General features: G+C 39.1%; 1 protein-coding gene across 2 annotated transcripts in view; it reads right to left on the bottom strand.

The window, feature by feature from the left end:
* Positions 1 to 16,292, bottom strand: part of adamtsl5 (ADAMTS like 5) — a 63,006-nt gene that overhangs the window by 14,633 nt on the left and 32,081 nt on the right. Inside the window, exons 3-7 of one of the 2 annotated variants that reach the window (XM_054771837.1) lie at positions 13,889 to 14,061; positions 11,728 to 11,788; positions 10,159 to 10,264; positions 8,012 to 8,139; positions 4,773 to 4,896 (exon numbers count right to left, since the gene is read on the bottom strand). In XM_054771837.1, coding sequence (XP_054627812.1) covers positions 4,773 to 4,896; positions 8,012 to 8,139; positions 10,159 to 10,264; positions 11,728 to 11,788; positions 13,889 to 14,061 — 592 coding nt within the window. Of the gene's footprint in view, positions 1 to 4,772; positions 4,897 to 8,011; positions 8,140 to 10,158; positions 10,265 to 11,711; positions 11,789 to 13,888; positions 14,062 to 16,292 lie in introns of both variants that reach the window. The other variant, XM_054771836.1, reaches the window with a different exon arrangement.

The following is a 16,292-nucleotide window of genomic DNA, read 5'->3' as shown; positions in this document are numbered from 1 at the left end:
AAAATTTCCAAGAAGAAAGTTGAAATAGTTGGGGGGAAAAAACAGCAGAAACAAAAACAACAAAAAAAACAGCTGTAATTTTAAGAGAATAAAGTCAAAATATAAAGAGGAAAAAACATACGTTTAACGAGAAAATGTCATAATAATTTTAATAATTTCAGCAGTAATTTTACACGAATAACATGTAAATATTACCAAAAAAATGTCAGAATCTAACGAGAAAAAGTCATAATTTTACGAGAATAATGTTGTAATATTATGATGATAATGGTTTCATTCATCTGGAACATGCACTCAGATTACACTGGAGCTATCTGGTCTGTCACATAAGATAATTCACAATTCTGCATGTCCAAAAAGGAGTAGGAAGAAGCAAAGCTTATTTAATCCTACCCCCCATCTGTTTCACATCAGTGGGTAAGTGAGGAAAAATAACGTCATTTTAGTAGCATAAAGTTGAAATAATAAAGAATTTTTTTTTTCAGTTGTAATGCTATGAAAAACAAACAAAACACTAACGTTGTAATTTTTGGAAAATGAGGTTGCGGAAAATGTCATAATGTATGTAGAATAAAGCCAAAATAACATAACAGCAAAGTTTGAGTCATGGGTAGGAACCACGTTCATATTTTGGGTCATTTTAGGAAACCCTGTAACATCTTTATTACCGTATATTTCTAATAACAGTCAAAGGTAATTAATAAGCACGAATTGAGATTAATGGTCAGTTTGGAGGAACAAGGAGCAATGGATTCAATGTTGAAATGTGGCAATGTTGAAAAATGATCAATTTAGTTCTAACGTCCGAGTTACCACCCTCGTACGTCGGGTTGCTTGCCGTTTGTGCGTCAGCTTGTTTCTTTCGTTGTACACAACTACATTATGTGGATGCATTATGTTATGTGAGTCGCCCCGTTTAAGAAAGGGCAAAGAAAGGGAAAATGAGGGCAAATAAGGTCAATTTGTTTCTGCACGTTTGTCCCTGCTGGCCACCATATTTACAACTTCCATAAGGACACATTAAATAACGCTCTCATTATTGCGTGCGCAAATGTACACTGGATTTAGGATTTACTGAAAACATCTTCAATGTCCAATACATTTTAAGTGCTTTTTTTGACAACCCTACTTTCTAACATTCTGGTTTTATGCCAGACAAGAATGCGCAACTAAGAGTAATATTTTACGAGATTGCTTTCTTTATGAATGATTTTATTGGAGGGTCATATTTCACTGCTGAGTCACAACAAAAAGGCAGCAAGAGCGCTGTGGTTCCCCTGCTGTTCCACAGTGAAAAGCCGTGCCTTATGAGGAGCATTCATCACTTCCTGTGAATAGACTTTTGCTGCGGTTGCTCCTACTTACCAATTTCAAAGAGAAACTATGCTCCAATGTCAGAATCACAGACATGCACCAATGAACCAGGCGAATCGTTTCCGTCCATTCTCTACCCATTTGTAAAACGCGCAGCAGCAGCGGGAGGAGAGAAAACCTCCCAGGACTTTGTAGTCCCCCAAACAAAGCAGACATTATCAGCTTGTGTTCTCCTTGCTCACGGTGGCGCATTATGTCCAGCAGCCCAGGCCTGGCTGCCACTGTTGCACGCCAGAGCGGTTGTGGTGCTTCACCAGAAAACCAGCAACGATTTTCATCTTCACTTTGTCGAGAAACAACAATACACTCGCCTATCTTATCTAAGATGACCAAAGTATCTCTGGTTAAAGTTCACTGATATCTGTAAGTTATAGCTAGTCATTTTCTTGAACAATTAACAAGTCTTTAGAGCATGTGTCCATAAGCTTTTTGCTTTATTTATTTCAAATGGCAGTGTTACCTTTAATAATGACATCTATATTAAGATCTACAGGGAACTGTGCTTTTATTTTAAATGTGATTCTTAATCATTTTTCTTCTTTAACTATTCCCGGGGTGTCCAAAGTGTGGCACGGGCGCCGTTGCCTACCAGCCCTCGGCACATTGTAAGAACACAATCAAACAAGAGAACTAAGAAAACAACAGCAAAAATGAAAAAAAAAGAGTAATTTTACAAGAATAAAGAAAAAATATTAGGAGAATAAAGCCATTAAGTATGTAAGAGATACATTTTTTTAAGTCGTACTGTTATGAGAAACAAACAAACAAAAAACAAAGTTGCAATTTTACGAAAAGTTTAGCTTGAAAAGTTATAATGCGATAATAAAGTCAAAATATTCAGAGAATAATGGCAGCATATTACAAGAAAAAAATGTACAAGAAGAAAGTGGAAATATTTTGAAAAAAAACAAGCAAAAAAGTGCAATGTAAGATTTTTTAGAAAGTTCACTGATACCGGTGACAAAGCTGAGATGCAGGATGTTTATTTTTTAAATATAAAAATGTCTCAGTATATTTACATGGGTTGGTTTAAAAAATGTAAAAGTGGAACCAACATCCTTTGATTTTTCATTATGTGGCTGTCAGTGGAGAATCCTGAAATATACAACGAATCTTACAATCTTTAAGAAAAAAAATACCATTTCCCTTTTTCTTTTTTTCTTTTTAATCTCTTATTTATATATTTTTCTATTTTTTCCATTTCTGTTAACCTCACTGCTACATTTTAAAATTATTTAATTATTTATTATTATTTTAATACATTTAATTTTTAAAAATATTTATCTATTTAATATTTTCTTTTACTACAAAAAAAATTGTAAACTGGTTCATGTTAAACACGAGTACGGGAAGTGAATGAGATCTGCTTCTTCTTACTCCTTTTCGGACATGTTGGATTGTGCAAGTGTACCGTACCGTGCTTTGTTCAAACAAAATGCATTATGGGAAAACTTTCAAATGTTTTTTTTGGTCATTTAAACTCATGTTGGTACATGTTTGTATATGTATTAGGTAAGTTGCTGCGTGATGAGTTTAGTGTTGTTTGTAAGATGACACCGTGAGGCAGACTGCTATTTTGAGTAATGACCTCCTGCAATTTCCAATGGGTTGACAAGGTCGTCGTGAGGTTTTTCATAGATCATGATTGGCTCCTGTCATGGTCTTCATGGACTCCTGCGCGCCACAATAAGTCATTTTATGACGTGGACATGAGCATCTTATACACCGGTTCTCGCTTATATATGTACAAATCTGTTTTTTCCTCTAAGTTTAGTGGGTGCGGCTCATACACCGGTGTGGTAATACAATAGAATTTACAGTAAATGTGATGTACTTCTATATAACTTTTATAAGCATGTGGGAAATAAACTCAACCATAAGCCAAGGTTTAGCATCCATTCATTTACTTGTGGCGGCTCACCCTCGTTCATAAACACGTGTCCAAATAAAAACACTTTTACCAGCTGTCGTGCGCATTTTGTCCAATCAGAAGCCTGAAAAAGCAACCACATCTAACCTGGTAACACATTATAACGTCTCTGCTTCTATGTGTTGTAATTCATCACTGCGCAAAATAAAATCAGCGCTCGTATGTCAGTAACGTCATTACTCATGTGTTCATGTGTGTGTGTTTATCCCCAATCCTTATGTGAGAAATGAACACGTCTTTCTCTTTTCTATGCGTTCTAAAGATATAAAAACAGCTAAAAGAGGCAGCTGAGAATGCACGTAATGGGATGCACCTACTCTGCCTATAAAGCCTTCTGGAAAAACCTCCCAAAACCGCCAACAATGCTCCAGTTACATAATGTGACCTGCATATTAACCGAAATAAGTAACATTCTTATTATTGTTATTAACATTGTTACGCCGAAGAACTACTTTACTGGCGTAGTGACACCTCGCCACACCACAACGGCTAGCTAGTAGCCGGCTAGCGACTTGCTTCACAACACTCTCGGTCACTGCGCCTCAGGCCACCACCGAAAGGTAACACTACAAATTGGAGCTCCCGCCACTGCTGCTGTGTTTTTGTTTTTGAGTTTGGAAACGTTAACGCTAGGTGTGGCGTTCATTTCTGTGTTGCTTTGTGAAATCAGTACACTCAGGAAGGAAGTGATTAAAGGTAAAGATTAAAATGACCAAACTACTGTAAGTGTTACATGCTATCATTACATGCTATCATGAATGTATCTGTTACTACATGGTTACAGCATGGACATAAAACCATAAAATCTTGTTGGAGGTTTTTGGAGGTGTTTTAATAGTGGTCTTTGTAGGCGGCATAGGTGTGTCCCATTACCTGCATTAATTCACTGCCTCTATTTAGCTGTTTTTATATCTTTGGAAAGCACAGAAAAGGGAAAGACGTGTGTTCATGTCTCACATAAGGATTGTGGGCAATGGGGAAAATTCCAAAAAACATTCAGTTTTCCTCCATGAGATAATGTCGCAAATTTCTTATGACCCAAGCCAAAAAGTTCACTTTTACCAATCAATACAGAAAAGCTGAAAATCCCTGTTTTCCAAAGCAAAAGGATGCAGACACAAGTCCAAAACACAAAAAAAATATGGCTTTTTAAAGTATAAATGTTGGTGTGGAAAAAGCCTGAATTCTATTAAGGTACCCTGACCTGGGACTCTGCGTACTCACATTCTTTGTGAGAGTATCACAACTGCAATTTCGGACCCCCTGTTGTAATTTCTATATTGAGGCGAGCCAACTGCTTTTGTCTGGCAACAAAAACCTCATGACTGAACATTAATGATAAGAAAGTAAGTGGATAGCCTGGGGTTATCCTGAAATCAAGTAGGTCTGAAAGTGATTCCTTGTGGTGATTATTCACCGATTATTGTGTGTGTGTGTGTGTGTGCGTGTGTGTTTGTGTGTATCCTACCTGCCTCCAGGCCGTTGCTCTGGTAAACACTCCTGTGATGAAGGCAGGTGGTGTTCTTCCCTCCACAGACCATGCAGGCGTCCTCTTGCTGCTTGGAACCCAAGATGGAGTCACAGCCAGGCTTCTGCACGATGCACCATTGAAACAATTGCTTATTGCACTTCACAGCAGATGTGATGGAATGTGTCTCTTTAAATCAGGGGTGTCCAAACTGTGTGTGTGTGTGTGGTGGTGGGGGTGGTTGATCTCACTGTAACATCGTGTCTTTGGGAACAGTCACGTCTTCATTGATGGTAAATGTAACCTTACATGTTCATTTATCCCTTTCATTCGTCATTCATAAGCATTTGGAATTGTTTTCTCATAAAAACGTGTTTTGTGTCAACATTTTTAAGAGTGAACCGCTGATGACATCATAGGCGGACGATGTAACACAGTGACTTTCGGTTCCGGTTGCCATTTTGTTTAACTAGCTAATAGGATGCTAACAAGGAAGGACGTTTTGTGATAAAAAAAAAAAAAACACAGTAATAAAAGCAAAAGACAAGAATGCCATGAAAGAGTACTAAAAAGACTATCTACTACTACTCACAGATCTCCTTGCAACAGTGCATGGAATCCACGACCCCTCAAGTAATCATTAGCATTCAATAATCTTTATCCTTAAATATGGTCAGGACCAAAAGAGCGGCCAATATTGGTGGGCTTGTCTGCTCTCTCGGAGCTTTTTATGATGCTCATTTTCACTTCCATGGTGATGGCTTTCCTCTTCTTTGCCGCTTGGGAGACATACTGCAGTCCAGAAAGAAAACTAATAAGTGATCGTCTGTGTAGGCTCTCAGTCGTACAGGAGTTGTCCATCGAGGGAAAGGCTTACAGATGACGTCTCAAGAAGCCTTTGCCTCGACTAATAAGTGATGTTATTCTCCCTCAGTGTTGCAGCGCAGGCACGCACTATATTCTTTCGCCCAGCACGAGGCACACACTGCATTCTTGTGCTGTGCATGGTGCGTATTCTTCCGCTGGAGCGAGCTGTAACCAGTTCTTCAGCGAGTCTCATGTTTATGGAACAAAATTCCGTTTTTATTGATTTATCGTTGCACGTCAAACCGAGAACCACCTCGACTTTTGAATCTCTAAACCCTATAATATGCGTCTCACAGTTATTAAACGCATTTTAAATTCAGTTTTACACATTAAAAAACAATTACAGGCAAACAGTACACAGTATTGTACTACAAAATGTGCAGTTGCACGACATCACGTCTTGCCAAAGCATCTTCATGCTGGAAAATGTTGAGTGAATTGACTTGTGAAACAGCACCTTCCACTGGAGTCATTGCAGCAGCACTCTTTTTCCTCTGCAGGTGGCGCTGTCAAACCACTTTCTATTCAAGTTACCATAAAAAATTACCATAATAAAACAGAGAAAACTGTGCGAATAAGCGGGAACCTTCTGTACTTCTGAATCTTGCAAAATTCTCCTGGGCACAACCCCCCCCCCCAAAATCTGCTCAGTTCTGGGGTGAATTTGGGCCATTTGACATTTCTTTCTTTGTTTTCTGTGTAATGTCCTAACAAGGGCCCATGTTTAATATTATCCGTAGAAAGGCCAATTAAAAAAAACAAACAACCTGCAGTCCACAAATGGGCCTCGGTCCGCACTTTGAACACCCCTGTCTCAAAAGCACATTATCTGACGAGAGGCAATGAAACCTTTCGCCTTTGTTGTTTAGTCATCTTGAAACAAATTTCCACTTTAGATGACGTAATGTACTTCTCCTTGTCATTTTCCTGTCTTACAACATTTATTGAAGAAAACAGCAGCGAGAGGCCCCATGAGAGAAGCCATAAAGTCCAAAGTACAGGGTAAAGACAGTTGTGTGGACAATAATGCTGCTACGTACGGAGCATGTTGTTTTACTTCAGCCTTCGTCTCCTAGGTTGTACTGTAAACCAATCAAGGGGGAGGTTCCCAGGTTCAAGAGCAGCATTTTAGGAGACCTATAATCAAGCCCCTAAGTCCTTAAAAACATGCCAAGGATCTGTATGAGCATTACAGGAAATGAATCCTTGGTGTCAAGGTTACAGTATACACATGGGCCCCATCAGGGTTGCAACTAGGGATGGTCTGATGAGATACTCAGGATCGATATTGGTCCAATACTGGACAAATGTACTATAAAAAAATTATATAACCAGTCAGAACTGATCCAAAAACTATCACGTAAAATGCTCAACATTGTGCTCGACGTTGTGCTCAACATGCAGTAAACAGAAACGCAAATGAGTCGATTAGCCTAGCGCCGTTGTCATGTCAGCTGTGTGGAGTTACTTTTTGTGCAAAATGAGGAAAGTGCAATTTGTGCGACATTAGGGGCAGCAGCAGCATTTTCACGCCACAATTCTGATCAAAATGTTTGCAAAAGCAGCATGGTAAGGAGGATGCAGGATTTCTGCAGTCAACTTGTACTAAGACAACAACCATTCAATCTGCTTATTGGAAAATCTGCAGGAATACCATGTTTATATTTATTGATGGTAGTGACAGGCGACGGTTAATATCAAAAGTGCAATACGAATATTTGTACGTGTTTCTCCTCTCTGGAGAACTTTTTATGATGTTGACTATGATTTGGTCACTTTATTTTTGAAAAACCATGATTGAGTGAAGCCACAAAATTCAAAGCACAAAGTGGTGAGGGTTTAGAACTTAAACTCTTTCTCCTTACAGTACACATTTCTTGTACTTTCCCCCTCCATTTTTGCTGTTTATCTTAGAGTGTGGCACGAACTAATAAAAAAAAAAATGAGTTGTGGGCCGCAAATGGCCCCCTGACCGCACTTTGGACACCCCTGATATACTGAGATTACATTAGAAAATGAGCTGACACCACATGCACACGCAGAGGTTTATCATTGTATGCATTCTGATCTCAATTAGAGAGGTGTTGTCTCCAGCAGCTGCAGGCTGAATTCGGCTGCAGCCCATAAATCCATGCATGTGTGGGCAAATATATCCATAACAAAGACATGCATCAGTTCATATCTGTGACCAAGGTAGAAGGTAGAAGGTAGAAGGTAGCAGCAGCTGTGGACTTTTCACCAAACAGAGTTGTAAAGGTCAATGAAAGCCGCTATGCATGAAGAATGCACTCTGGCCCTAACGCACAGCATCAACATGACTTCTAAAGATAGCGCCAGTCAAAGCATGGGCACACTTTATAGTTTGCTCTCACCAGACAGCGTCCGTTGACACACACAGCTCCGGGCTCTTTGTCGCAGGCTGTGCCGTCAAGCACACGACCAAAGTTGTAATAGAAGTTATGACCCAAGGCCAGGCAGCTGAGCTCACAGGGGTTGGAACCTGGTAGGGGAGATGTTCAGTCGGCGGCGCAGTGGTTTATTGGTGGAAAAACAGGCAAGGTCAAGTTTGACAGACTGAGGGGCGCTGGAGGTCAAAGTCGAGCTAGAGGACACATTTTAATGGAGGACAAAAACACTCAAAATGCCTCACTCACCGACAACCTGCATTGGCTCATCGACCCAAACGCCTTCCTCACTCACGGTGCAACCAGAACTAACACAACCAGTAACACATGTGGAACACACAATGGAACTACTAGTTAACTTCCTGTTGGGCACATGGGCTTCCCATCATGCCTTGCGGGTTACACATGCTAGTATTGTTTTGAGTGCATATTCGTGTGTAAGAATTTACAGCAGGGGTGTCCAAAATGTGGCCCACGGCTGTCTTTTTATTGGCTCGCGGCACATTCTTGGACAACTGGACAATGTAGGAAGTAACACAAAAGGTTAAATAGAATTTAACAAGAAAAATTTTAAAAAAAGGGGAAAAAAAGATTAACTCTTAGGAGAAAAAGTCACAATTTTACACAAAAGGAAAAATAAAGTCACTTTAGCAGCAGAGCGTTGAAATATTGAAGATTTTTTTTGTTGTTGAAGTCGTAATATTATGATAAACAAACAAAACAACAAATAAAGTTGTAATTTTTGGGAAATTTAGGTTGTGGAAAAAGTTACAATTGTGAGAATAAAGTCATAATATTATGGGAATACAGTCATAATTACAAGAAGAAAAGTTGAAATAGGTGGGAAATTTAAAAATAATGGAAAAAACAACTGTAATTTTGCAAGAAAAAAAGTCGCAATTTCAGAAGAATAAACTCGTATGAGGGAAACAAATGTAATTTTAGTAGCATAAAATTGAAATATTAAGGAAAAAATACATTAAGTCGCAATATTTTGAGAAACATCCACCCACCCATCCATTTTCTATGCTGCATGTCCTCACTAGGGTCGGGGGGGTATGCTGGAGCCTATCCCAGCTGACTTTTGGTGAGGGTATTATGAGAAACAAACCAAACAAAATAGAGTTGTAATTTTTTGAAATTTTTTTACAATATTATGGGACTAAAGTTATATTATGAAAAGAAAATGTACAAAGATTATTTCAGAAGAAAGCTGAAATATTTGGAAAATAAATTTAAAAAACTGAAAAAATGAGATATCACAACGCTAACATGTCGTTTTTTTAATAGAAATATACATATACCTTCTTAGTATGTACAAAATATCAAAATGGGCCTTGCGTCCTTACATATTTCAGTATCTGGCCCTCGACGGAAAAAGTTTGGACACCCTTCATTTATAGTAATCCCACCTTTATCGCAGTTAATTGGTACCAGACCCAACCGTGATAAGTGAACTTCTGTGAAGTAGGATTCCTTCTTTATCTAATAGTTTTGTAGTTAGACCATAGAAAAGCTGTTTATGACTTCTAAATATGTTTCTTTTAACATTATTGGAACCCTCTAAACATTAAGTGACACCCATCTAGTCACCTTTACACTCCTATTACCCAATATAGTTGACATAATAGGAGACATGTTACACATAAATAAGAGATAACAGACCCACACAAACAGTACTTCCTGCTGTAGCTCATCAATGCTACTGTGAGCGCTAGGGCGACCGTCAACATCGACAGACTAATTGGCTCATAATGGCTACTAAAAATCATCCAAAGTATGAAAGTAAAGTGCAACTTGTGTCAGCAGCTTCTTACATATCACATGACAACAACCAACACGGTGTATCATTTCAAACGGGTAAGGCTGTTACGCCAACTTCATTTTATACCCCAAATTGAAGAAATAAGGCCGCTAACTGAGAGTTTTGTTTCTATTCTATGTGCACTTTGCTGAGGTGTGATATGTCCACTTGCCGAATGTGACCGTGTTTCAGTTTTGCTCGTCTTGCTTTCTGTGTCACTAAATAAATACCTACCGGGTTTATTTTTTCCTTTTCAGTAGGTTGTATTGAAAATGACTTGCTATAAAGTGGTTTTATGTGCCACACTGACCTCCGTGAAAGGTTTTCCATCTGAATGAGTTTCCTGCCACGAGCTGTCTGTCATTGAAAGCAGCACACTGCATCTCTCGAAAATCTTCTGAGCCCGGAGGGCACTCCTGCACAGAAGCACACACACATGAAGGTTATTATTGAATCAATGTCATTGACTAATATATGACGGCCAGTCCTAACCCGGACAAAACCCTACTCTAAGCAAATGCTAACGTAGGGCCCTATGAGTCCCGTGTTAAAGAAATCATGGAAAGAATCGCGGAAATGGCCAATAAAAATGGAATCTACTGTTAAACGCGGAATAAATGTTTGTGTGGGAGGTATTTCCCTGGTGGAATCACATCACAAACACTAACCCGCCCTTTCCCAAACTAAACATGTCGAAACTGCGAACTGAAACACAAAGTTGGTGGAAAAACGTTGAAACTTATCTCTCACGGAGCGTGAATGGAGGCTAGCGGGGTTAGCTTAGTTTAGCAGAGCATACTAGTGCGCCTGTGTGTGTGTGCGGTATGAGTGTGTTTACACCGTGTTGTGTTTTACTGCTGGTTAATGTAACCGATGCATTTTACGATACCCGTTGACGTCGTGCAAGTTGTGAGTGAAACAAGAACGAGAGGCAGGTTTTTTTCTTGCACCCAGCTGGTCTTAATCGTCAACGGACATTCTCAACACACACAGCACACTTCCGGCCTTCAAAATAAGAGCGCTGTTTGCCACATCCTGTCTAATTGTGTAAACAAAATAAGGGTGTCATAAAAAATATCTGACATTAATAACGCAATGGGAATTCCATACAGTACGTCGTCCTTAACCACAAGCATGGGCATTACAGTTTGTTGAGGATTTTGTGTGCAGAGGCTGACATCCCATCACAAAAGTTAGCCAAGCTACATCCGTTTCTGAATTATTGGGCACAATTGGGATGTCAGGATATTTGCATTTGCATTTAATTAACAGACTTTTATCTACTGTCATATAACTACACACTCTATGCTGGTAAAAAAAAGAGGTAAAAAAAAAGATTTCTAAAAAATTAAAATGGATAAAAACTAAATTTGGGAAAAATAAAATGGATTTCATTGAGACCTACTTTAACGCTTCCTGGAACAACATTACAGTCACTGAGTTTTGTCCCAAAGAACTTCAGAGTGCAGAAAACACATCTGGGATTTGTGGCTATGACCAGAGGTTTGAAATGAATCACTTGGTACAAAGTGCAACACGCACTCACATTCAAACCTCCTAAAACAAGCTTCAACTCATCTGTGAGATCCTCTACAAGTACGGGCCGCAGTGATCGCCTGTGCAAACACATCCATACACAACCCTGCACGCTTCTAATGCACGGTAGCTGCTCTGACAGTAGACTGCGATGTGACCGCACAACACATCAGAGCTCTGCAGTGAAGACAAAGGTCAATATGAGTGTGAAATTCCAGTTCACACCCTCAAAAGTCTCAGTGCAACACCACCCCTGAACACACCTATGATCAAATTCAAAAGCAAACGTCAACCTTTGAAGATTTAAATGTTATGCAGTGTGGAAACCTTTCTGCTGAATGACCTTGGTGTTGCAGATCTTGTATTGTCTGGGATCCCCTCCACATGGTCCACCCACTGGGTTTCTGTCACACACAGAGATGACATGAATGACTCAAAATGGATTTTATGCTCATATATTTTTGATCAGTATGTATCTTAGATAATGATTTAAAGAATCATACTTCATAAAAGTACAGTGGAATGTCGACGCCCCTCGGACTGGCTGACTGACGTCGAAATAAGAGGTTGTCGACAAACCGAAATCGAAAGTGAAACTAGCCATTGCTTGCATATTTACTTGTGACTAGTGCCAGAGACATAGTGAGGAAAAGGATTTTTTAACCTACCACAGTGTGTTGGCATCGTTTTCCTCCATTTGTGCATATTTTCATGTTGATTTTTCTGTTCTGTCGAGTCACGCGACTTGGACACGAGTCACACTCGATTCACAAGTGTGACGACTTTGGACTTGCCTCATCAAAGACTTGCAACCCGACTTGGACTTTGACATCAATCACCCGCGACTTGACTCGGACTTCAGTCCGATGACTTGAAAATACTTGAGATTTTCATGTGTCCCCATTCAAAGTATTCAACTAACGTGATTGTTATTATGTCATTTCCAGCAAGACTACTAACGTCCAATCAGGTTTAAGAACAAACAACAAATGTGTGGATTACATTTCTGTGCACTGACTAAATCCAGAATGCTATGTCGGCACTCTTTTCCGTAACTAAGTCTTGTCACGCTTGTCTTATTTTATTTAAAAAATAAAACAATTGAAAATGCATTCAATGTATTAGTCTTTAATATTTAATAAAATGTTTGATAGACTTTGTTCAAATGGCATTTCATTTGGTAAATAGTAAAACTTGCTTATGACTTGTAAGAACTCGAAAATTTCACGTGTATGACTTTGGCATTGACTTGCTTAGCGATAATGATGATGTCAACGATACTCCAACTCGACATAAACAAACGTGCAGAGTGACGTGCAGAGGCAAAATGAATAATCATAACATAAAGCATGAACATAACTGTGTTATAAATGTATTTTCTTTATGATTCCAATCGTTTTTGACATTTTATTAAGTAAAAATTGCTAAATTTGCACATTTCCTGATCAAATACGGTATGATATCAGAAGTAATAAACTAGAAAAATATGGAATCAGAGGGTCACTTTTGAGCTGGGTAAAAAGCTGCTTAGTAAACAGGAAGCAGTATGTGACGCCAGGAGAACATACATCCACAAGTTTAAATATCATGCGGCGTACCCCAGGGGTCAATACTGGGACCAAAGCTGTTCACCCTACATACAAATGACATCTGTAAAGTTCCGATAGACCTACAGCTTGTATTATTTGCAGACGATGCTACTGCACTTTGTTCTGGAAAAAGTACGCAAGAGCTAATAACATAAGTCACAGATGAAATGACTATACAGTACTAAAAAGACCGTTTGATAAAAACATAAGTAAAACTAAAATAATGCTCTTTGGTACATTTCTAGGCACCAATATAGACGACAAAATAAGTTGGAAATCCTACATTAAGAATATACAACATGAAGTGTCAAGAAATACTTCAATACTGAATAAAGCAAAATTTGTTCTGGAACAAAAATCACTCCATATTCTCTAGTGTTCTCTGGTTTTACCACCTCTAACTTACTGTGTGGAGATAACTGGAGGGAAATAACTATAAAAGTACACTTCACTCACTAACTGTGCTACAAAAAATGTCAGTCAGGATAACTCATAATGCCGCTCATGGAGAACATACAAACCCTTTATTCCTAAAATCACAATTATTAAAATAACACAAACAATAACCTGCTACCCAAAAACGTAATACAATTCTTCTCAACAAGAGAGGAGAAATATTGAATTGAAATTAAACTTAAATATGAAATTAAACTTAAAACATTTATACACGCGTGAACAACACTAATCAGCATATCTGCCATATCATTTTCATCATAATAGTTCAATTTAGTTTTTATTTCAAAAATTGGTAAATGGTACATGTTGAATACGGGAAGTGCACAAACGTAACAAATGTTGTCGCCAATGTCCAAGCAAAATGGGGTGAGAGGACGTGATGCCCGCTTGACACATTCCCCCACAACCCTTTTTCTATTTCCATGCACCCAATCGCTGTACTTGCTAGGAGATACTAACCTGGTGATGCAGGTTCGTGTACGCACAGAAGCACCGCCACCGCAACTTCGCGAGCACACAGACCATCCACTCCAGCTTGCCCATTCGTTCCTAAAGTGCAGTTGGCGTCGGGGTCGCGCCGGACGGCCCAATGAGGCTTCCCTATAAGGACCCCACGCAGAAACCCAGGAAGCCTGAAATGAAAAACAAGATGTGGGCTCTTTAATGACACAGAAGCCAACATATAGGTATGGAATATGGAAACATAATACAGTAGAACCTTGCTTAGCGTCATTAATGCGTTCCAGAAGGGACTCATTGAGGAAACCAATGTGAGCATTTAAAAAACAACAATTTTAAAGTTTTCCCATAATGCATTGCGTCCAAGCAAAACATTAAATTCGTCCCTGCCGGGGTACTGCAATGATGTCAGCCTCCCTCGGGCCTCCTCTGGCTCCCTCTGGTAGACAGAGGCAGCACTGCACCGCCTCCAATGTCATCCAATGAAATGCTTTGCTCGGACGAAATGCATTATGGGAAAACGTTAAAATAGTTGTTTTTTAAATTTTAAACTCATTTTGGTACTTGTATATATCCTAACTACCTTTTGAGTGTTAAGTTGCTGTGTGCTGAGTTTAGCGTTCTTTGTAAGATGACACCATAAGTCAGACTGTTATATTGAGTAATGACCTCCTGCGATTTCTGATGGGTTGACAAGCTCGTCATGAGTTCATTGATAGCTCGTGATTGGCTCCTGCCATAGAAAGAGCTACCGTTTCCTCACTGACTCACGAGCGACACAGTATTTAAATGATTAGTAGCAGTTCTGAAGTAAAGGAGATGCCACAAGATTAGGATTTAGCAATAAATTAGATGCACCGCTGTATAAGGTGCAGGGTTCAAAGTTTCAGAAAAAAGTAGCGGCTTATACAACGGAAATGATGGTAGTTTGATGGCAAACTCATCGTGACTTTTCTCATAGCTCATGATTGGCTCCTAAGTTAAATCAAGAGCTGGTTGGTCCTCACAGACTTGTGCATGCCACAACATGCCATTTTATGACATGTGTGGCTATTAGTCCGGTGCAACTCATGCTGTACACGTACAAATCTCTCTAAATTTAGTGGGTGCGACTTAAACAGCCGTGCGGTCTTATGCACCGGAAATTTCAGTATTTGCTTCCTCTTCCACCAAATGCTTGACTAACATATTAGATGTTTATTCCTCTGTACCCTATTACCACATGTAGATTAAAATGTTCTCATTAGATGTTATTTTGCTCTGAACCAATGACTTTAGTCATCAATAGTTTAGAAACATGTATTGAAACAGAGTCTTCCCTTTATATTTTTCAAGCAGCATAGCATACATTTTGAAATATCCATTTGATGCACCCTTTCATCCACTTTCTATACCGCTTGTCCTCATTAGGGTCACTGGTGAGCTGGAGTCTATCCCAAGTGACTTTGACCACATACAGTGGGGGAAATAAGTTTAGCTCCTTACAAACACAAACAGATTATAATATTTATGGTATGTTTGTTATACAGGGACAGACTGATATAATAAAAACCTTTGGACCTTTGGGCTTTGTAAGGGGGTAAACTTTACTTGTTACCCTGTTGGACCAGGACCATCAATAAAAGTGATTTAAAAAATCTCATTAGTGCTCCTCAAACACATTCCAGAGTCAGTGCCCTGAAGGAGTGAAACTGGCAATGTTTCTACCAGTTTCTCATTCAGGAGCTGACTCACACCCACTTAACTCTCCTTTCACACACATTACACAGCTGTGTGTCTGCCAGTGAGGTGTGAGCAGTCGTGTGACTGCAATCGAGGTGTCACAATACACCGGGCTCATCCGACGGGACAATAGACGATATTGGGTTCACGAGGAATGAGACGAGACGATATTTTAACATTACTTTGATGAAAAGTACAATACTAAAATCTAGAAGTCGATAAAGTGACATTTTTTTTTTATCAAACTGAGTCACAAAACAATGCAGGTACATTTTGAAATGTTTTATAACTTTGCATGCAGGACCTAAGCTTGATGCTTTTATGCTTTTCTAATGACCTGTTTCCCATTTTCTAAATAAATGTTTTAACATTATTAGAGCCCTCTAGACATGAAATAACACCCCGTAGTTATCTTGACACTCCTATTTCCCAATATAGTACATATAACCAGAGATCACAAAACATAAATAAGAATCGTGCTCAGGTGTGTTGCAATAAATGTGTTTCGGACGTGTGGACAGGGGTGACATCAGGGGTTCGGTTCAGTTAGAATTTTTGCTGGATTACGGCCCCAGCAGTAACCCGTGTAATGATCATTAAGTTATTACTATTGTGTCTTTTGTGAGATAATTTAAACCTCCAATAAAAACTTGTTGTTCCGTCAATCAAGTCTGGTGCATGT

Source organism: Dunckerocampus dactyliophorus, chromosome 3 (genome assembly GCF_027744805.1).
Source record: "Dunckerocampus dactyliophorus isolate RoL2022-P2 chromosome 3, RoL_Ddac_1.1, whole genome shotgun sequence".
In the NCBI taxonomy this organism is placed as follows: Eukaryota; Metazoa; Chordata; class Actinopteri; order Syngnathiformes; family Syngnathidae; genus Dunckerocampus; species Dunckerocampus dactyliophorus.
The sequence above is the reverse complement of the archived record's forward strand: the minus strand, read 5'-3'. Positions and strand labels throughout refer to the sequence as shown.